This window comes from Thermobia domestica, chromosome 11 (assembly GCF_964235325.1).
Source record: "Thermobia domestica chromosome 11, izTheDome1.hap1.1, whole genome shotgun sequence".
Classification (NCBI taxonomy): domain Eukaryota; kingdom Metazoa; phylum Arthropoda; class Insecta; order Zygentoma; family Lepismatidae; genus Thermobia; species Thermobia domestica.
The window spans coordinates 78,161,309-78,184,077 of record NC_137464.1 but is presented as its reverse complement, the minus strand read 5'-3'; the positions used below and the strand labels follow the sequence as shown (position 1 = coordinate 78,184,077).

The window sequence follows — 22,769 nt, the reverse complement described above, 5'->3', positions numbered from 1 at the left end:
ATTCGCCCCAGAGATCTGAACAACTTACTTTTTTAAAAAATAAATCTATTGTCGCAAAATTTAAGGTATTCTCTACCGCCAGTGCACGTCAGCTTGAAGTTCTTGTCGGTTTCCGTATAATGTTTTCCATTTATTAGATGATTGTGCAAACTACAATAATTTAAATTAAAGGAGTTCTATCTTTTACAGATAAAATACATATATTTTTTTTCACAGAATCGGCATATGATTGCGTGACACTTAATGAGAATTCGTGGTGAAGCGTGTCCTCGTCATTTTCCTGGAACTCGCACCTCCTATGATGGAAGTGTTTGATGCTAATCTTTTCATGTTCAATTAGATCGCGTTGGGCAACAGCCTCCTTCTGTCTTGTGATCCTAATGATTCCTCCTGGATTTTTTACGGGCTTGTTGTACAGTTGTTTCAGTGCCTAGTCCATTGCAACTCCACTAAAGTTTCGATTTGTTTGTTGGACAACAAAGTAACCTCTCATGAACTCCTCATGAATGCTTTTGTGTTTCTTGAAGCTTCAAGCAGTCTTCCAAATGAACTGAGTCCCATCAACTTTAATTAATTTTTCCGAACGCATAGAAGGGTGGAAACGTCTGTCGCATAGCAGACACATAAAGCTCCCAAATGCCCTCTTTGTCAGCTCGAATCATATCTCTTAAGACTGGAAACACGACACTGATGAATGTATTTTGATAACGGAACATTTTTGACTTATTGCATCCGTCTTCCATAAAGGAATTTAAATAATCGATCATGGGTTGCATAACGTTGGAAACTTCAATATGCGAACGTATTACTGCATCTCGGTCTTCAACTTATATATCAGCATTTAACTTTGTGAGAATTTTTCCGATAAAGGTAGGTTTCAGACAAGAGGATCGCGTCGGAAGAGGTGAGGGTGGAAGAGGGAGGTATATGCCCCAACTTTCTCCCCTGAAATATCTACTTACCTCTTTATCATATGGATATTTGTATGACCCAGATATTTATAAGATAATTTAGGGAATAGTGCCCCCTAATTTTTTTTTATCACGTTATGCCACTAGACAAAAAGGTAAAAGTATCTGTGCTCAAAAGTTAATTCTGAACTTTTGCAGAAGGCTATTAAAAAAAAACTCAACCGTTTTAAATATATTCCAAGATTTCTGACATGATAATTTTTCGGCGACCTTTGACCTTAGCGGCCATATTGCCAAAAAAACTCACGATTTTCAGAAGATGTGACCAAGCCAGAAATCATCCACTAGTGCCATTAGACAAAGTCCAGTAATAATTTGCTCTCGACCTTTTCGATCCAATAGGACCTATGGGTGGCCCCTAGACTATTATGGAGAAAACATAATGCAAAGACTTGGATCGGAAATAGAGAAGTTTTGCTCTATTCGACAACATTTACATGCTTCCCGACATAAGTTACATCAACGTAATTTGTATTTTAAGCTGAACAAAGTAAAATAAAATAGTTTTCATATAGCGCTATTGTCACATGACGTGGGCTGATTGGAAAGTCTAGTAACCGAAATGTACGTTCTTTAATCACTCTAATACCAGCCATATATTAGTGTAAAAGCGACGGATGCCAGACAGAACAAACGTTGCACGATGTTACTATGATAACCGTAGTGAGGTTAGCCATACTGAAAGCTGAATACAGTTCTACCTGAATTGGAGCGGCAACGCCGGAATCTAGTTACAATGAAGGATTTATGGTATGGACAAGTAAATAAACCCTTAGATATTGACCTTCGAGGGGGAAAAAATTGTTATATTCTGTCGCGTACTATACTTCCGGTTTCAGTATAACAATTAAAATGACTAGAAGTGTTTCCCAAGTGTAAAATGAGTTTTTGCATAATCTGATAACAGATGCAGATAGCCCATCCGAAGGTGTAACACGTGCCAAACTTGTAGCTGGGAATGGACGTAAATAATGAAGTTATGACATAATAAAGATTTAAGAAAAGTGAACTCAGACAAAGGTGAAATTTTAAGATAAATTTCAATAACTTCAAACATATTGAAGTAATCTATAAGAAATTTTAGCAAGATTATACAGGCCATAGAAGTTGTTCAAAAGCATTATCATCAATACTATTAACATCATCATTGTCAACTTAGTATGAATCTTTTCATTTTTAAATAGCACTACGTCATTTTATTATGTATGTAAGATGACTTGCTTTTATTATGTATGCGAGAAAAAACTGTGGTTTCTGACAAAAGTAGTTCCAAAGAACAGTATTCTAACTTCGGTACAAAAATACGTACAGTGGCTCAACACTGTTGTCGGAATATAAAATTATCTTTGAATAATTTTGTAAAGAATATTCCGTAAGAAATAGTTTCCGAAAATACAGCCATTTATCATAGAATATCACAGTGAATTAAACAAAATAATCAGCAAGGAAGCAAGCCTGGAAAACAAAATGAAGTGGAAATCACTTACATGAATTCCATTATCACCTCTCGGCGTGGGCTTGTGGTTAGCGTACTGAATTCCCAGACGGAGAATTGTTGTACGAATCTTACCAATCAATACCTTTTCTATTTTTATATTTGATTTTACCATTCGGGAAAAACATTGGAGAGCAGTAGGAAAACTTCATATTTATGCCAGACATCGTCAAATGCTAACATGAAACAAAATGACTTTTCTTCCTTTAAGAAACGTTTCTGATGAGAACTTATTGCTATAGTCTTGATTTATATATTAGAAAAATTGATGTTTCGATTAAAGTAGCTTTGAAGAGGTCTATCCTAACTTCAAGTACAAAATATGCGATATAGGCTGACGCAACTAAGTTGACAGAATGTGAAATTATGTAGCCTAAGTTTCAGTAATTTTGTAAAGGATCCCTATCCGATTAACGAAAAAGGCTGTAGCAATGTTTCTTCATATTTTGAAAATTTATAACACTGCTACATATTATAATATTTCTGTTTACCACTATCTAGTCACTCTTCTTGTGTATCTAAAAAGAACCAATTTGAATGTTCGGACACATCGTAACAAAGGAAATTAACAACTAAAGAATGAACTTCAGAACATAAAGTTTGTTCTTTCGCACCTGAAAAAACTAAGCAACACATCGATTGATATTTGAATTATGGCATACTTTCTACCATTCCTATATCTAGAAAAAGGATGAAAATGTCTCCTTCTTGACTCATGGACTAGCCAATGGAATTAAGAGATTTGAAAGCAATACAGGGTGAACCGAAAGTAGGTATACAGTCCCGTACTGACCAGCTGACGGTATTTTATATAATTTCTTGTTGTTATCAAACAGGTAGACCTAGTTTCTTTATTATTTGTTCTTAACGTCTTTTTACTTATACCTTAAGCCCGGAACAGTCGAAGCAAATAAATCCATAAACTAGAATGTTATACTTTATCAATGCAGGGGTATATACCTACTTTTGGGCCACCCTATATCTACTAAAAGACTTCAACATACAAAAACTTAAACTCTCTGAAAGTTCCACTGCTGTCATATAGCTATTAGATGTGGGTTTTAATGCGATATCAAATGTATCGAAACGTATTACGTATTACATTGCCATCAAAGAAGTTCAATATAAAGTGTATCAACGTAAAAGATAGTTGTTGCTTTGGTTAACATGGAATCTGCTTTCCAGCGCCTACCTGCTTGAATCCAGACTTCACACGGCTGAATCCTTTGACTATTTGATACTTAAAAATGTGGTACACAACGTTTCTTTACTTCACTTTGCCCTTTGAACATTCTAATGTGTAGTTCTTACTGTATTTTATTTTGCACCTTGTTCAAACCTTGAACAGTATCTTTACTCACATAATGACGTAATAAAGTGTTAATTATTCAATTTAACATTACTTGTTTGATGTTACTCGTAGTATTTGACGATATCTTCCATGCATATGAAGTTTTCTACTGACAAATTGAATATTGACAAAACTTACTAAAAATACATTTACTTAAAAATTTGTTCGGTTATTAAGTTATACGATATGTAAGATAGTGGAACGATTTCCCTTGTATAGCCGCAGCCAGGCTTATACGGGAGAAGGACGAAAAGTAGGATCTAGTTCCATGTTAGCTTTGTTCACTTGGTATATCAGAAGTGTTTTAAACTATACACAGTTTTCAGTTGAGATTCAATCTATTTTATACTCTTTCCAGTCAATTTAATGATTCATAGAGTGTGTTGTCAATATATTCCGCAACATTATAGTATTTTACCACACTGCTCAAGAATTCTATAGTTGCTTGTATTTCGCTAAAATCGTGCTATTAGTAATGTACTAGCTTTCCTTTGACACTGAGGGTAAAATCTTTAGATTGAAATAACGTAAGAGTAGAAGTTTCAGATTAGAATAGAGCAAGATCGCAGAAAGAGTGATCATAACTATCAAAACGCTAAAAAATGGTTTTTATTCCCTTTACGCGAATGGTAATTTAATGTGTAATCCTAATACTCGAAATAAAATTAGGGATTCTGAGTTTGGGATCATATAACTATTTTTTCAACACAATAATATAATCCTCATCATATATGACTCTATTTGTCCCAGCTATATGCCAAGGCAACAGTAGTAGCCAGAAGAGCTGGAGGCTCGTAGTATCTTTGTTTTCAGTTTCCCTAAATTTTCAATTTTCCGTAAATTTTTATGTATTTATACCGGCATTACCAGCATCTATGGCCTTAAACGACCTTTCAAGTATGAGGGATGATGCCTCTCAACGAGCACACTATTCGAGGAAGGGAGAAAAGACAGAAAGGGGGAAGTAGCCTGAGACTTATATGTTAGGAACCTTCCCGGTATTTGTTGGTGTAAATGAGCTAGCCTAAAAATGCTTTCACACCTGTTTGAACGAGTGTCCCCACCGGGAATCGAGCCCCAGATCGCTCGCATCGAAAACAAGAGCGTTAGCAACTATGCTATGCGGGGCCACTCAAGAGAAATGTAAAAACTCTATATGTTAAGATACTGGGACTCTCCCTTTCTTAGCAGCTCTGGGTCATAACCTTTTGAAATTGGATATCAAATTTTCTTTTTGTTTGCGAATTTCAAAGGTGAACTTCTGTCAAATTAAATACCAAGTAGTCTAATTAGTATTGAGCTTATGGAGGTCAAAATTGAAAATACATTGATGTGACTTGAAAATTACACTATAAAATCACATATGCACCATTCTGTTCGATTACTTTCTTCTGTTTTTCCTGCAGTACCATAACTCCATCGCTATACATTTAAAAAAAAGTTTCTAGTTAAAAAAATGTGACACGTGGTTTTCCAGAGACCTCTTCCGAAACTAACTTAACATCATTAAGGGAGCTATGCAGTGATCGAAATAGATAATAGCCTGACGGTGCCAGATCCGGGCCCTATAATTAATGCATTACAAGTCCCATCCACATTCTATCAATTTCCAGCGGGTAGTGAGGGCTAGTGTTGTCATCGTGGTATACAATACTCTTTCTATTGACCCTTTTCTCAGGAAGTGCTGTTTAGGGAAATTATTTCTTCTTAGTATCTTCAGTGTCACTCTTAAGTTTCTGTCGTTTCTTTTGAATTGTTAGGTGCACTTGCGCTAATTGTCGACAGTACATGCCTGACTATATCGTTCTGCCCGGCGGCAGCAACTCTTGATGAACATTATACATGTATACCACAATATAGAGTGGGCATAGGGTGGGCTTTGCCGCAAAATGTGGAGCTTCTCCTAGCTTTGACCAGGGTGTTTTTCGCACATTGTTGTCGTTGCTTATTCACTTTTCATCATTCGTGATCGGCACTTTAGTAATGGCTCGAGTTTCTTCCGTTTCAGTAGAGATCCGCAGATAGAAACTCGATCGAGTAAATGTTCTTGAGTCACCTCATGTAGTACTGAAATGTCGAGCTTCCTTCAGTGCCCAGCTTTCTACAAATAGTTTAACACTGTTTGGTGATGGATGTTTAGGTCATTGGCGATAGTTTAACACTGTTTGGTGATTGATGTTTAAGTCATTGGCGATAGTTTAACACTGTTTGGTGATGGATGTTTAAGTCATTGGCGATAGTTTAACACTGTTTGGTGATGGATGTTTAGGTCATTGGCGATAGTTAACACTGTTTGGTGATGGATGTTTAAGTCATTGGCGATAGTTTAACACTGTTTGGTGATGGATGTTTAGGTCATTAGCGATGGTTTAACACTGTTTGGTGATGGATGTTTAGGTCATTAGCGATGGTTTAACACTGTTAGGTGATGGATGTTTAGGTCATTGGCGATAGTTTAACACTGTTTGCTGATGGGTATTTAGGTCATTAGAGATGGTTTAACACTGTTTGGTGATGGATGTTTAGGTCATTGACGATGGTTTAACATTGTTTGGTGATAGATGTTTAAGTCATTGGCGATAGTTTAACACTGTTTGGTGATCAGTGTTTAGGTCATTGACTATAGTTTAACTCTGTTTGGTTATGGATGTTTAGGTCATTGGCGATGTCATGGTTGTTTACATGCTCGTCTTGCACGACTTTTGACAGAATTTTATCCACTTTTTCTGTGATTGGTCGCCCACTGCGAGGAACATCTTGGACATTGAAATTTCTTGAAGGAAAGCAATGAACCATCATTTTGCTGTAGCTTTTCATAACGTATCTTCCCCCATAAACAGCACAAATTTGTTCACGGGCCTGTGCAGCATTTCCGTCTTTATCGGAATGAAATTGTAAAATGTATCGCAATTTTGTGGAAAGTTCACTCACCTTACGTCTGATAATAAGAACTTCATAATTTTTGCACATCTTCAATTGTCACCTGTTATATTACGTTATGCCTGGCCCGCTGCGACTCATATAAACTACGATTTGAAACACTAACATAATCTAATGCTCACAAGGCTCAATACTTTTTCGACTATCTGATATATATAAAAGAGTTAAATTAACATTACTTCAGTTCCTTAGTCCATGTTACTACTTCAATCTAAACAAGACTCTTCTGCATTTATCAAATTAGGAAACGTTTCCCTGGTACTGACAAGGAAGGATCACGCAGTGGCTCCGCTGAGATCCGAACGAGACAATTGTGTTTGCATTTGATATGCTATAACTAGACGAATCCCAAAGTTATACGTGCCACTGGGCGGAATGTCGTGAGTTACAACATATTTTGTAATATAAAAGCTACAAAACTGACAGAATAATTTGAATCGAGTCATTTGTTCGGAAACGGTTGGGTAAATGGAAAACTCGGACAATACGTATCCCATCATTTTCAACGACAAACTTTTTCGGATAAAAAAAGTTTGCCCCAGTGTCCTCGCAGGGTCCCAGACGGGGTCCAGCTCATTAAAAAAAGGCAAGGGGAGTTAAGTAGCACATCGTTTGAAAGCTGTTGTAAAATAAAAGAAAATGCAGCAAGTCTCGACTCTATACGACAACCCTGTACAAAATGGCGATGGGTCAAAATGTAAACAAAAACTTAATTGAAAAGTCCATGGTCACCCTTATAAATCGGAAACGGTGAGACAAGTATGAAAATAGGAAAGGGAGTGTGGAATTATTTTCAAAGTACAACAATTTAAGTTAAAGCGTCTTGTCCCAGGATGCCCACAGAGTCCCAAGTGGGGTCCAACTAAAAAGATTCAAATGGCAAGAGAGGTTAAGAAGCTCATTGTTTGCAAGATCTTGTTAAATGAAAGTAGATGTAGCAAGTCTTGACTTTCTACGACAATCCTGTCCAAAATTGCGGTGGGTCAAAATGTAAACAAAAGCTTAATCGAAAAACTATGGCCACCTTGAATCCAAGATGGCCGCTTAAAACCTATGTCATTCATAACAGTACAAATCTAAATCTCTATTTTTCTCTATTCTGTATCTAGAAATAATAGGAAGACTAAAGAACAATTGAATTTCGATTCACTTCAACTATTATTTCATTCGGTAACAACACATATATGTTTTGTTCTTAATGCACGTTCGTCACGGTTCTCTCGAGATTATTTACTTGAATATAACGAATATGCGATGAACACACAACTCTGACTTCCTACTCATACTACTGAACAAAAATTGAATACCTTCGGGTATTTTTCTAATTTTGTCATAAGTAGTTCATACAGAAAGAACTTGCTGCACCAGTAGGTTGGGGGCTCTATTGTAACGTATTCCTTATGGTTACATTGGTATATCATTCGTTGGCTTGATCGCAATACTTCAAGCAATACCAATAGTCGCTAACGCTCTCGCCTGCGGTGCGAACGGTCCTGGGTTCGATTCCCGGTGGGGGCACTCGGTCGAAAAAGTGTAAAACGCTTTTTCAGGCCAACCACCCTGAATGAGGTTTTCCTGGGTTTTCCTCATTCACACCAGGCAAATGTCGGGGTGGTACCTAACTAATAGGTCCCAGACCGCTTTCTTCCTTCCCCAATCCTTTCTTCCTTTCCTTTCCCCGAACTGTGTGCACGCCGAGGGACGTCACACCTCAAACCTGAAGGGTTAAATGGCCTTAGATGCCGAAAGCCCAGAAATTTAAATCCTAAACCCTTCAAGCAATACCAAATATACAAAAAAAAAAAAAAAAAAAAAATCATTTGTAAGATTGGCGAGTAGTACCAAACATACGTAAGTCATTTCAGTACATCGAGCTGCATCAAACTTTGTTGGTTTGGTCACAGTATTCCAAGAAATAACATATTTATATACAAACTCATTTTTCACGCTGGCAGCCACATTAGATTACAGATTATACTCTTTGATATTTTGTGGACATCTACTATTAACCATAAACGTTCGCTTCTCCAACACCAGTGGTGTGAGAAAAGATATGCGTTCAATACATAGTGTAGCATTTTGAACTCAAGATGTTGCGTTTTTGAACTTTTTGCATATTTTAGTAACTTACTAATCAACATTTATGCCAAATTTATTTTCCTAGCTTCAGCAGTTTGGTATGCTTATCCTTTCGATATAGGTTTTAAGCGGCCATCTTGGATTCAAGGTGGCCATAGATTTTCAATTAAGCCTTTGTTTACATGTTGACCCACTGCAATTTTGGACAGGATTGTTGTAGAAAGTCGAGACGTGCTCCATCTTCTTTCACAAGAGCTTTCAAACGATGCCCTATCTCTCTTGCCATTTGAAACTTTTTAGTTGGACCACACCTGGGACCATGTGGGGACCCTGGGACAAGACGTTTTTACTTAAATCGTTGCACTTTGAAAATAATGCCACACTCCCTTTCCTGTTTTCACATTTGTCTCACCGTTTCTGATTTATAGGGGTGACCATGGACTTTTCAATTAAGTTTTTGTTTACATTTTGACCCGTCGCCATTTTGCACAGGGTTGTTGTAGAGAGTCGAAACTTGCTGCATTTTCTTTCATTTTACAACAGCTTTCAAGTAATGTGCTACTTAACCCCCTTGCCATTTGAAAATTTTGAGTTGAACCCCTTCTGGGACCCTGGGACAAAGTTTTTTTACCCCAAAAAGTTTGTCGTTGAAAATGATGGGATACGTGTTGGCCGAGTTTTCCACTTACCCAACCGTTTCCGAACAAATGACTCGATTCAAACTATTCTGCCAGCTTTGTAGCTTTTATATTACAAAATATATTGTAACTCACGATATTCCGCCCGATGGCAGGTATAACTTTGGGATTCATCTAGTTATGACATATCGAATGCAAACACAATTGTCTCGTTCGGATCTCAGCGGAGCCACTGCGTGACCCTTCCTTGTGAGTCCCCTTGCTATCTCTAGCTACGAACTTGAAAATGAGCGTGATTTTAAGTGATCAGAACAATAAGAAAAAGAATGTAATGGAGAAGCGGAGTTTGGGAGTGACCAATGTGGCCACCGCCCCAGATCCTGCGCTCTGAGTATGGTTCGATCAAGGAGTAGATACAAAAGTAGTGCACAGCGATTTTTACCAGTACTCTTGCTCCGGAGGTCATTATTGACACTAGGCCCTAAAGCCGCCTCTGATGTAATGAATAGTAAAGGAAAAATCGTAAATTTGCATCATGGTTTGATTAAATACAGTTTTGCTCCTGTTAACCGTATTGTCTGGTATGTTGTATTGAAGAACACGGATTAAAGTTGATTGATTAGAGTTTACTGTCCGCTTTAGTACTAAGGTTATGTAAGACAAAATCTATTGTTTGCTCAAAAAGTGGGATCTGGATGAATATTCGGATTTTACTTCCACTGGATACTTCCACTGGAAATTAAACCCACAATACATGCACAGAAATCACAAACGTTAGTCTCTTACCTACAAAGGGGGGGGGGGTGACAGCTACAATAATTCTAGTGAAGAATAATGAGAAAAAATAAACATTTAAATTGTCACGTGTACACTACACGAAGAAATTAGCTGGTACCTCGTGATATTTTCTCAAATAATATTGAAACCGGAAGAGGTAGATTTTCTACCACTTCTGGTTTTAAGAGTCAGATCAGAGTGGAGATAGAATATTCTTGAGACATTTAAATGATTGCAGAAAACAGCTTCTCGATATATATATACCGCTTTTTACTCTACAGCGGTCAACGTTAAAACCGGAAATAATTGACCTTTGCTACTTCCGCTTTCAATAAAGGATTAAGTGAGATATTGACCTATTCTTAGAACGCTTAAATCGATTAAAAAAAAAAAAAACGCTTCTCACTATCTCTTACCGTTTTTTCCTCTATACGCTTGTAGATTGACATTAGAACGGAAAGTTTTACTGAATTTCTATCACTTCCGGTTTTAGTAGAGAGTTAAGGATGGAGTTCAAATGCATTCTCGTAACGCCTAATCGATTGCAGGAAACCTCTTCTCGCTATATGCTACCGTTTCTGCTGTATAGCGATTAACGTTAAAACCGGAAATGGTTGTTTAATGCCACTTCCGGTTTGAATACCACTTTCATAATCGATCCATAGCTTTTGACTCTCTACATCCTGGTCAAAATTGACAGTAATCCATCAAGTAACTCTTAAGATTTTATATCTCTTGGACGGATGGATACATGGACAGACAGAGTTCAAATACAGGGTGGCCCAAAACAATCTCTCACATATTAAAGGCTAATAAAAACAAAAAGTATTGCAGGTAGAACTTGTTTATTCTAAAATGTAAAATGGTATTGACAACAGTTTGTAATTATTTTGTTCTGATTTGAGCAGGGGCGGATCCAGGACCAACTTCTGGGGGGGGGGTTGTCATACTGCTACTTTTAAGGACTCCAAACTTTGAATAAGAAAGTTTCCTCTTCTGGGGGGAAGATCGCCCCGATCGCCTCCCTTCCCTGGATCCGCCCCTGGATTGGATTTGAGTTACTCTGTTCTCTTATGTGTTGAAATGACAAATCATTTGACAATTGATAATATCCTTTATAACCCCCCACTTCTTTATCTGCTGTAGGGCTGTTAGTGGAAGGGCGAGAGAAGCTTTTTCAGTCGAATTTCCGAACGACGGACTCAGCGTTGAAAATATAGTCTAGCCGACCTAAAAGTGCTCGTATGTTTCGAAATATTGACCAATTATAAACTGTAGCCTTCAGAAATCGTCTTCAAACTGTATTATCAATTGTTTCATTTTAAATCAGAACAAAGTGATTACAAACTGGTTCCAGTTCCATTTTTATATTTTTGAATAAACAAATTTCTACCTGAAATACTTTTTTTTTGTTTTTGTTTTTATTAGCCTTTAAAATGTAGGAGGTTGTATTGGGTCACCCTGTATTATAGAGTTTTAATAAACCAAACTCCCCGTAAGACTATAATACTTATACTTTTCAAAATTCACACAGTTTATTCCGAAATTATCGAGGCGAGACCGAGACAAGATCGAAACTGAGACAGACAGTTCGAGACAAGCATCTATTGATCGAGACGAGACCGAAACAGACGATGATTTTTGACTTAGAGAGGTGGGCGCATACAGCTATTTTTCGACCGAGAGTAAGCAGTCTCGTCTCGTCTCATCTTATCGATTTCAGAACGTAGAAAAACAGTTTTTTTTTCCTAATTGACTGTGTAGGTTTTTCTTTATGTCTTTCTTAAAATCTTGTATCAGAAAGAAAATCAATGGTAAGAGATTACAGACAATATTGTTGCGGAGTAGCAACTGCTGAAACGAATTCAAAAATTAACTCCTTGGCTGACATAACAAGATAGCTTATATCAGAGGCATTTGTTTTATGTATGAGCACGAAATTCATGGCAATTGTGGCTCTTAATAAGTGAGTTGTTAGTTGACATTTCCACGTATCATAAACAGCAAAGAACACGATGAATCGACTAATGTGTTTTGCCTTTCTTGCAGAATGTTGATGATATAACAACAACCGTTAATATTATGGCTCCTGATGTCCTTTACCTTGTTGTGTTATTACTAGGACAGAACTTAAAGACATAAAATTTACTCATTCTGTGCATGACATTCATTTCATACTTCCTATTTTTACGGCCGTAAACATTTTGTTTTGAGATATTTCCTGCCAACTGTACATAGAGGTGAAATACACAATTGAAACAACACGTAACACATTGCTCTATTGATATCTTGAGTAAAAATTAATCTGATTTGGTGAAACTTCATCTGCGCTTTTTTCGAAGGAAGAGAAAGAAGCCTAAAACCTAGGGCTTCAAACCGACAAGAATAAGGGAGTAAAATCAACGCCACATCTTGAAAGTGAGCAAGAATATACACTATACAGTGACGTTTTTCTGACGTATTGTCTTGTGCTGTGGATCAAATATTATAAAACTATATTCTTGTCAGTATACACAGAATTAATTGCCCCCCCCCCAAAAAAAAATTGCTTTGCTACTCCCCTTTTAAGAAATTAAAGCCGTCGTCGTCAAAGAAAGGAATTTTCGGCGATAAATTTCTTTTCCTTTCTTTCTTTCTTTTTAATGAGCAAATTTGGTCCAAAATGGTGTACACTGTATTCGCTTAAAAGCTTCCGAAATATTGTTTGAACATTAAAGTTGGTCAAATATGAGGGAGTAAAATCCGGTAAATTCAACTTGAACTTTAGAATTTACGCATATATAAATGTGACAATAATATTTCGCACTGTAACTTTCATAAAAATTGCTCATTTATAATAATAATAATAATAATAATAATAATAATAATAATAATAATAATAATAATAATAATAATAATAATAATAATAATAATGTGTATTAATATTATTTACGTATTGAAGTTTCAGCATTGATACTATATGAAACGTAAACCTACAGTTCATGCGTTCAATATTCTTCCACCGTTCGAACCCAAAACTACGTAGGCCTACACACTATAGTGTTTTCAAAACTAGAAACAAATTGACGTTTGGAGAAGCACGTGGTTCGCTGTTGCCACATCTTGTACATCCTGGTGAATCATCAGCTGGAACTGTTCTGTGAGTCTTAACGAAAAGGAAACTTTCTAAATATTGGTTTGTTTGGATGGATGAAAAGGTATGTTTGTCGTCCCCGTTTTTGTTGGGAAGGGTGTGTGTGTGTGATTATTTAAATCACTTCCACGCACAAAGAAACGAAAGACTAAAGTAGCTTTCTTTTCCTTCTGAAAACACGTGAAAGAACTGACGTGGAGTCATCTTCAGTGACGGAAAGAAATTTAATTTGGATGCTCCCGATGGCTGATGATACTATTGACACTATCTTCGGAAGTAGGATCAGATGTTCTCTAAGCGACAGAAGGAGGACAGTCGGTAATGGTGTGTGGGGAGGCTTTGGTTGTTATGGTGCAACAAACCTCGAATTTCCTACTTCTCGTATGGCATCAACCACGTACCAAACAGTACTTGCGGACAATTTGTTGCCATTTGCCTCGCAAATTGCTGGTCCCGAGTGGATCTTCCAACAAGATAATGCCACTATCCACATTGCTGGAACTACCAGGGATTGGTTTCGGGAGAAAGACGTGATTGTCCTTGGATGGCCTTTCAATTTCCCAGACAAAAATCCGATGGAAAATCTATTGGAAATATTGTGTTGCTCAGTGTTCGCTATCGGTACCCAGTACAACAATGTTCGTGAGTTGCAGTATGCCATCATCGCTGCATGTAATCAAATTGATGTGACTGCTGCAAACGCTGATAAACATTATGTTTAATCGAGTGTTCAAGCTGGTGTTATGCAGTGGCTCATTTATTGGCTATTAGAACTAACTTTTGCATTGCGCTCGTATCATTTTGCAACAGTCATTATCGTGTTGTTTTGATTGTTTTTTTTTTTTTTTTTCAATTTGGCTAGCTGTGGAAATGGTGAACTATCCATGGTCTGTATATATATCCTCCTTATACATCTCTAAGTATTCTATCCGTGACGTGCACTTACTAAAGTTATGTTACATATTTAGATCGTTCGTATCATTTTGCAACATACCTTATATTCTTTCTTGGATACCATTTCAACGATTGAATTCCTTTGTTGTGTACAGTAGATGCCAAATAATTATATGAAATAGCATTTAGAGCGATGCGATAGCTACATAAATTAGAATTACAGATTATCCAGTCTCTTTCTGGTTTTGTGGAGGGTCCTCACCATGAGCGTTGCTTGTTATGTAGATAGAACATACTCTGATTTGTTGAATCGCATTTGCATACCCTTTCGGGCACTAACAATAAGTAGGTACATTTTTTTTATGTGTTTACTATCTGAGCTTTTCCTTTTGTATCTGTATGAATTTGGGTAAACGTATAGGAAAGCTAAATATGTAATAGTAATTGAATAATATTATTTCCGTTGTTTTTATCTGTTGCAGCTGATGCATCAGAAGGATGGGTGTGTGGTCGTCCAATGGGAATGAAATTCTTCAAAGGGCTATTGTATGTAGCAGATGCATATTATGGTCTATATAAAGTGGACGTTAGAACGGGTAAGTGTGTGTCAGATGCAGGAGTTCTAATTTCTACATGTATTATGCAATTTTAGAACTTAGAAATTAGTTTCTCTTTAGTTTTTTTCTTTCTCCTGTCTTTCTTTCTTTTCTTTTGTTTTATACCGTAAGATGGGTTACTTTGCACATCAGAGGTTACTTTGCACAAAATATGAAAAGAATTTCACAGTCTTCTGTCGGTAAAACCATGGGCGGCGATTAAGGGGGGGCAAAGGGGGCAGTTGCCCCCCCACTTTTTTGAAATGACCCATTAATGTATATAGTTTCATATGGAAATATTAAGTTTTTGTATGTATTAATGGTTCATAGAATAACAATTGTGCCATAAAATATTTGCCGTCCCGTGAGTACGTATTGGTTGTCTTCCGGTTCAATTAAGAAAGCTGCAGGAATTGCATTTTAATTACCACGAAAAATGGCTCAAAATTAACCTATTAGAGCGCCATAATTCGAGTGTATTTTCATTCTTCTTACAAGGGCTCAATATATTAGTCAGCCGCTTTGGTACAAATTGAGATAACCATTTCGTACAAAAAAGAAGTCCTTCACAACTTGTGAATCACAAGTTATTCTTTAATTGCACAAAAATCGAAAGTTCCTAAAAATATTTTCATCTTTCTAGTACTAAGGAATATTTTGATTTGATTTTTTTAACATCCCGTTCAGCAGTGAGGCTATATGAGACGAGGACCTACTGATTAACGTGGAATACGAACCACATGAGCTCCCGCCAGGAATCGAACCCGGGTTTCCCACGTCAAAGGCGCGGCAATGTTTGCAATGTAATATACGAGTTTAGGGGGTACATATACAATTTTGTATATACAATTAAATTTAGTGAATTCAACATAATTCTATCTTTTAGGATTATTTTGTATAACTGTAGTGATTCTAAGTATTGTTGAGTTTTGATGTACGTATTCCAAGAAAGTGAAAACTGTACATGCAACGAACATGCTTCGGGAAGCTGCAAAAGTACTTCTTTAAATGTCGCAGCATATGCTTCTAGTATTTACTATCTTTCTAAGAGTAATAACATACATTTAATAGCTGTGTGGAATTAAAAATATAAGTTGTTCATTAATCCCCGGTGTCAATGTAACTTTTGCAAAACAAGCCTCATTTTGCATTACTATTCGATTAATATTATTTTTTCTGTTTATTTGTTTTGCAAATTTGTTATTAAATAGATCCCTAATCTGATCACACAATTTTTCAGACAGAATTTTAAAATGTTCTTGAGCAAGGAATCAATTCTCTTCTTACACCTTCGTTGTTTAAGAGTAAAAAGGGCTAGTATCTACTTGCGTTGCTTTTGCCGATTTACTTTTAAAAACATGAAACACGATATACGGTATTTTATCTGGAAAAGAGAATATCCTAATAGGTATACAACCTTTCGTCAAACAAAATGTTAGAAGCAACCAGGAAAACTAACATTGATATACAAATATTGAGATCATGTCTTGCTCCCTCACTTTTAACGTCCAACCGCCGCCACTGGGTAAAACCATGAACAATAAAGAATAAGTTTCAATTCCCACCGTAAGATAGAACATCTAACTGTATTTTGGCTATAATGTTGGCGATTAACATCAGTTCTAATTACCGGGAGGGTTCGTTATTGTAGAGGTATGGAAAGCTGTGACTGTAAAGGCCGCCAACATTTGAAAGATATCACTTACAAGAATTTCCGTCAAAGTTAAATCCGTTTCGTAGAATACTACTATGTATAATGGGACTTTGAAGCAATAGTTGAAGTTGAAATGTGAAATGTTTCGAAGTTATATATATATATATATATATATATATATATATATATATATATATATATATATATATATATATATATAAAATAAAAAAAAAGTAGAACTGGGAGAAGGCGGTTTCAGCCTCTAATCCGGGTTACTTTGCACCAGTCCAAAATATCGCTTAGACAGGAAATTATTACTACTGGAACCTCCTGCATTCTAAATTTAGGTGAATTTCCTATTTAGGTAGATGCTGGAATGAATTTCTTGTTGGAAAATAAATTACGAACAGTGGCGGATCCAGAAAAACAGTTTGAGAGAGGCTTCACTCACAGAGGCTTCGTTTTTGTAGAAATCACTGAACTTTTGGGAGGACTTGAAGCTTATACGCATAAGAATGACTAACATTAGATTTTTATAAAAAGAAATCACGCAATTTGGGCGGGCTTCAGCTTGAAAGTCCCAAACCCCGTAAATCTTCCACTGATTACGGATGGGATTATATTCTTAGACATAAGGAATAACCCAGGCAAATCAGTTCACGGAGATTTTTTTTCTGTTCCTGAGTTAGTAGTTTTGTGGCACATATGCTAAACTATTTGAATTTGGTTCCGTGCCGGCACCAGAAAATACATAATTTTCTTTACAAATATTGGTAATTCAAACTAAGTATCGATACAGGTACCCTCATTCTTATATCAATATTGCATGCAGTTTTGTGTAGAAAGTAAAATGTATAAATACTGAAGGGAAAATGCACAGAAATGTTATGTTCGTATGTTGGACATCAGTGGCGTCGGAATTGTTTTTCAGCTTGGGAGCAAACTGGTTTTGAACTAGTCTTCAAAATAGACGCGGAAATGTGACATAGGTGAGATAATACGAATATATGTTCGTAATGTAACATGGCTGGACAATAATAATAATAATAATAATATAATATAATATAATATAATATAATATAATATAATATAATATAATGCAGCTATAAACAGTTTCATGAGGGTAAAAATATATATATACCGACAATGTACCATATTCCCGTATACAGAAGGATATTTTGTAAAAATTCCCTGAGACATCCCTAATTACCCTAGGGTCATGTTTCGCTCATCATTCTCTTCAGAATAGAACTGCCTTTCAGACGGTATGACTCATGTGTCTCCATCATGTATCTAAGGCGGGGAAATCCCGAAAAAGGGATTTTTTTGGTAAAAATATCCCTTTTCAAACCTTTGCCCCTCTGAATCCCTCCTGTTTTAATGCAGAGATCTGAAAAAAAAATCTGATAAATACTACTGGGTGGGCTGAATGTTTAAGCACAATTTCAATCTTCTACGTGCAAAAATAAGCCCGCCAAAAATAATGAACATAGGCTTAATAAAATAAAATATATATTTTAGAATTATGACGTCGTCACCTCCTATGTCTGGACGCAGGAAGGTGTGAAACCATATGTAAGGTTTACTACAATGCCTCTGGACTTGAAAAACAAAACAAAACAAAAAAAAAAAAAAAACGGACGAAAAAGCTCATATAGGAGAGTTATAACGCAATGTACCATGAAACACCTGTATGGTACAATTTGTACCATAGGATCCCTAAAGGGTTAAGACGTGAACTGAGCAGTTCGGCTTGACCTTTTGTTAGTGCCAGGTCCCGTACAAGATCCTGAAGTTAGTAGGAAAACTAGATTTCTTTACAACATACAATACAGTAAACATACAAATTTAGTGCTTGGTTGTTTTTTTGTAATAAATTGGCAACAGTGTAAAACTTGGGTGAAAAAGTTTGACTCAGTTCTTACAAAGAACAATGACAAATTTCCGGCAAAGAAGCAAACACAATCTATATTATAAAAGAGAACGTACAAATCCTTTGTTCCCTCATCACGCTAATACGGCTGAACCAATTTCTTTTATTTTTGGGGGGTTATTAGGATTTGGACCCTAGATGGTTTTTATCATATCACTTTAATTTTTAATTACCAGTGTCTTGAGATAATTGACCATTCAAGTGTCCATACGTACAAATCCTTTGTTATTAGTTCATCATAGGTAAAAATAAACGTATTTATATGCAACCCGCATGACCGTGTCACTCGGCGGGTTAACATAAATGACAGGCGCTATAATGTTAACATTTACTGCAATTTGAAAGCGAAAAAGTAAAAATTATCTAAGTAACAAAGTTTATTGCGTTCCGGGGTGACCGCAGCGAAGCGGGGCGGGTTAACATAAATGACAGGCGATATAATGTTAACATTTACTGCAATCTACTATGGTTTTTATCATATCACTTGAAAGCGAAAAAGTAAAAATTATCTAAGTAACAAAGTTTATTGCGTTCCGGGGTGACCGCAGCGAAGCGGGGCGGGTTAACATAAATGACAGGCGATATAATGTTAACATTTACTGCAATCTTCTATGGTTTTTATCATATCACTTGAAAGCGAAAAAGTAAAAATTATCTAAGTAACAACGTTTATTGCGTTCCGGGGTGACCGCAGCGAAGCGGGGTGAACGCTGCTAGTGACATTATATAGACAGTTATTTTTCTGCTATATAGCTCCAGATTTTAACTTCATGCTCTGGCAGTAAAATAGGAAGAAACATTTTTCAGTGTGGAACGTACCTTTACGACGTCTGTAGTATTCAATTTTCACGTTATCCAAATTCCTTCCAGCTTAAGTTCGTCGCCAGGACTGTGACTACTGTTGCCAGCACAGTAGTTTACTTTTCCGTAGTTCCACTTCAAGCTGGTACATAAAGAAATAAAATAGATACTGGCGTTTGTTTTTTGTTAAATCACCAATGTTGCTTGATGACACCTAGGTCTGCTATACACAGGGTGCAAATTAAAAGGCATTTTACAAGGGGGATAAAGTATACGTTCCAGAAAATTTACATGGGGAAATTGAAGACACTTTGGGAGACACCATGTTCCACAGAGAGGGATTTCCCCCTATTCTCGTGGTAATTCGGACACTGAATATCCGTTATCAACACGAATACAAATTGACAATATGTGCCCTGCAGGTTCATATTAAGAACTGTTTTCGGAGAAAACATTTATTCAAATTTGCTTCTGCATTATTCAGCGCATAAGCCCACATATTTCTGCACGGCTGGTTGGAATTTTAAAATGGGTGTAGCGTGAAATATAAAAGTTGAGCAAAATCTTTAAGACCTGAGGTGAAAGAGTAAAACGGTTTTCAGATTTGAATTCTGTATGACAAATTGCATTAGAAAAAGTAAATATCATGTCAGATATCCACAGCTCGTTTTTCAGTGTTATTTTAAATAAATCAACGGTGCTTATTTGTGTCTCCTCTCTTCCGAAACATTAGCTGCTTCTCTTTAGTTTCCCCATTTGTTCTCCCATGTAGCCTTCTATTCAAAATTCGTCTTATGGTTTTAAATACATGTGATTTTAGCCAACTGTCCTTACTAGAGGCTTAGTTGGTCCGGAACGCCGTTGCAGAAGTCCAAAAATCTTGAAACCCAGTATGATTCCTGTGGAGACTACTAAATTATTCCGGTAAATATTTCCTCTCCAACTAAATCATTGGTCCTCAAATATTATTTGCTTTCATTTCCATCAGAATCGGCACGATCTGGACATAAGACAAGAAAATATTCTTCTGTTTTGTATGTTGTATTTAACAACATGGATAATATTTTTTCTTCCCTCATTCCTTCAAATTCTTAATTAACATTAGTTATATTATTCATTGTACAGAAAATGAGTGATTATGACATCTCATTACATGGATATTCATCTGCACAGTCAATTCTTAGCGTAACATCTGCAAGGATTACCAGACGTTTTCTTTTTCTGATCCTAAAAATTACTTTTGAGACAATGCGGAAAATCCCCTTTTTGGAAGTAAACACAACTCCTTCAACTTCAAGATTCGTAACACATATTCCTAATATATTTGTAAATGAATATCAATGCTAATATTGTTTCAATGTTCAATTTCCAATTAAACACAATACATCCATCTGCAAGCGCGAAGAAAGAATCTTAATCAGTACTGTGCCTTGGGGAGGACGAGGGGGCGACGGCCCCGGGAACCAAAGTAAGGGGACGCAAAATTCGTGAGGGAAATGAATGTCCACACATAAAATGGAAGGAAAAAAGTAATAAAAAGTACTCAAAATCAAGGAAACAGGGTTTATTTTTGAAAATTTTCTTATATTTCGCGCCAACCATGCTAGTGCTTCGCAGCTGATCTGTCGACCTCACTCATATATACGGGGTTGCTGTGGTATACTCTCGCCCCAGGCGCTGATTTTCCACAGGAGGGCACTGATCCTAATGCTGTAATCGGTATTGTAAAAGTTCAGTTGTATAAATTATTCATCACTATGCCACTAGTAGGCTTATCAATTAATATGTACGTAGGTAAATATTTTTTTGTGTGAAATATGAAAATGTCCGTCATATAATAACCATATTCCTCTGATCAAGGACGTACACAGGGTGTAAGTCCTTGGGGTCCGGATCTCCCCGAAATCCCAAGTTTTGTGTAAATTTAGTCTAATTTTAGGAAGGATTTTATCAATTTTAATATAATTTAACCTCATATCGAATTTGGACCTCTCCCGAAATAAATTCCCGGGTATGTGTTTGTCTGTGATACAAGGCTTTCTTATTTCTTATAGTGTCAAAACTCCAGTTTTATGATAGAGGTCTTATTAAAGACATTATTATTATTATTATTATTATTATTATTATTATTATTATTATTATTATTATTATTATTATTATTATTATTATTATTATTATTATTATCTCTACTGTAAATATTATTTAAAGTTGTTTTATAGAATTAAATTGTACAATAATATTTTCTTTCAATTAATGTTCTTGTGTATGGAGGAAACTGCTGAAACCTTGTGACATAAAAGTAATTTATTTGTATTGTTTTGCTGTAACAGGTAATGTAACATTGTTAGTGTCCTCATTTGAGGTCATTGGAGGAATGAGGTCGAGACTTCCGAATGACCTTGATATTGCAAAAGATGGGACGATTTACTGGTCAGATGCCAGCACTCGTGCTCCCGTGGAGGATGTCGTCATTGAATTTATGTCTGAACCTAGCGGTCGGTAAGTACAACCTCCTAACATTGTTGTGGATTATGTGTATAGAGTAGTCAGTCAGTCCAGCACACGAGGTGTAATTAATTAATTGTCGGAACGAATAATGATACATGAACTTTGTTTGAAGCAAAAGAATACCTTTACATGAAAACAGAACCAGTATAAAACTATATAATCAATATTTATATCAGTAGTGGGAATTCAATTTCATCCCCTTTCCCCTCAAGAATTCTGCTATTTCCTAATAATTGAGCGGTTCGGCACTAAAAGGAGATAACCCACAAAGGGTTAAAATCGAGGAAAACGGAAACAGAATTTTGTGAAAATCTGTACTGAAAACACAATGAAAATATTACACACAAATACAAAGTTATTAATTGTTAGTATTTCCTCTTCAGAATCGACACTGCTACCGACATAATTCAGAGCACATTATTGCTGAAAAACGCAGATTTTTAGAAGTATCAACGTTCAAAATGTTGGTTATCATGTTTTAAGTGAATGGAAATACACTGCACAACATTACCTGCAATGAGTATTTAAACAGAATCATCAAGAGAGATATCATGTTCATTGCTCTTGTCAGCTTCAAGTTGCTTATAGAATTCAGCATAGAAGGAAGGCACCCATTGCAGTCTTGCACGTCCTGAAATTTGCTTGCGTGGATTGGGCGTGGTAAACACCACAACGCACAAAGTTGTTTCTGGAGAAATACCATGTATCTCAACATCATCAGTACATAGTCGGGTATATTAGCTTTTTCTTTGTTCATAACATTTGTTTCATCAATGCCACTCCTCTATCAACGACCCAGTACAACTTTCAGTTCGTACCCATATGGTGTGCATGTAAAAACTGACAATCAACAGACACAAGCGTTCGGCTCAAATTTATTGTTTACAATATTCATAATCCTTATCCGACTCTCAACATTCTTCTCAAATGAGCTACTTTCATCGTGTATTTAATTCGGATCAACGTCACTGTTGTCTCTAAAGTCCACAATCGAAGAAT

At 36.3% G+C, this 22,769-nt stretch overlaps 1 protein-coding gene across 1 annotated transcript in view; it reads left to right on the top strand.

Moving 5' to 3' along the window:
* Positions 1–22,769, top strand: part of LOC145663604 (adipocyte plasma membrane-associated protein-like) — a 272,201-nt gene that overhangs the window by 221,102 nt on the left and 28,330 nt on the right. Inside the window, exons 4-5 of the mRNA XM_081729713.1 lie at positions 14,761–14,874; positions 21,593–21,761. Of these exons, the coding sequence (XP_081585839.1) occupies positions 14,761–14,874; positions 21,593–21,761 (283 nt within the window). The remainder of the gene's footprint in view (positions 1–14,760; positions 14,875–21,592; positions 21,762–22,769) is intronic.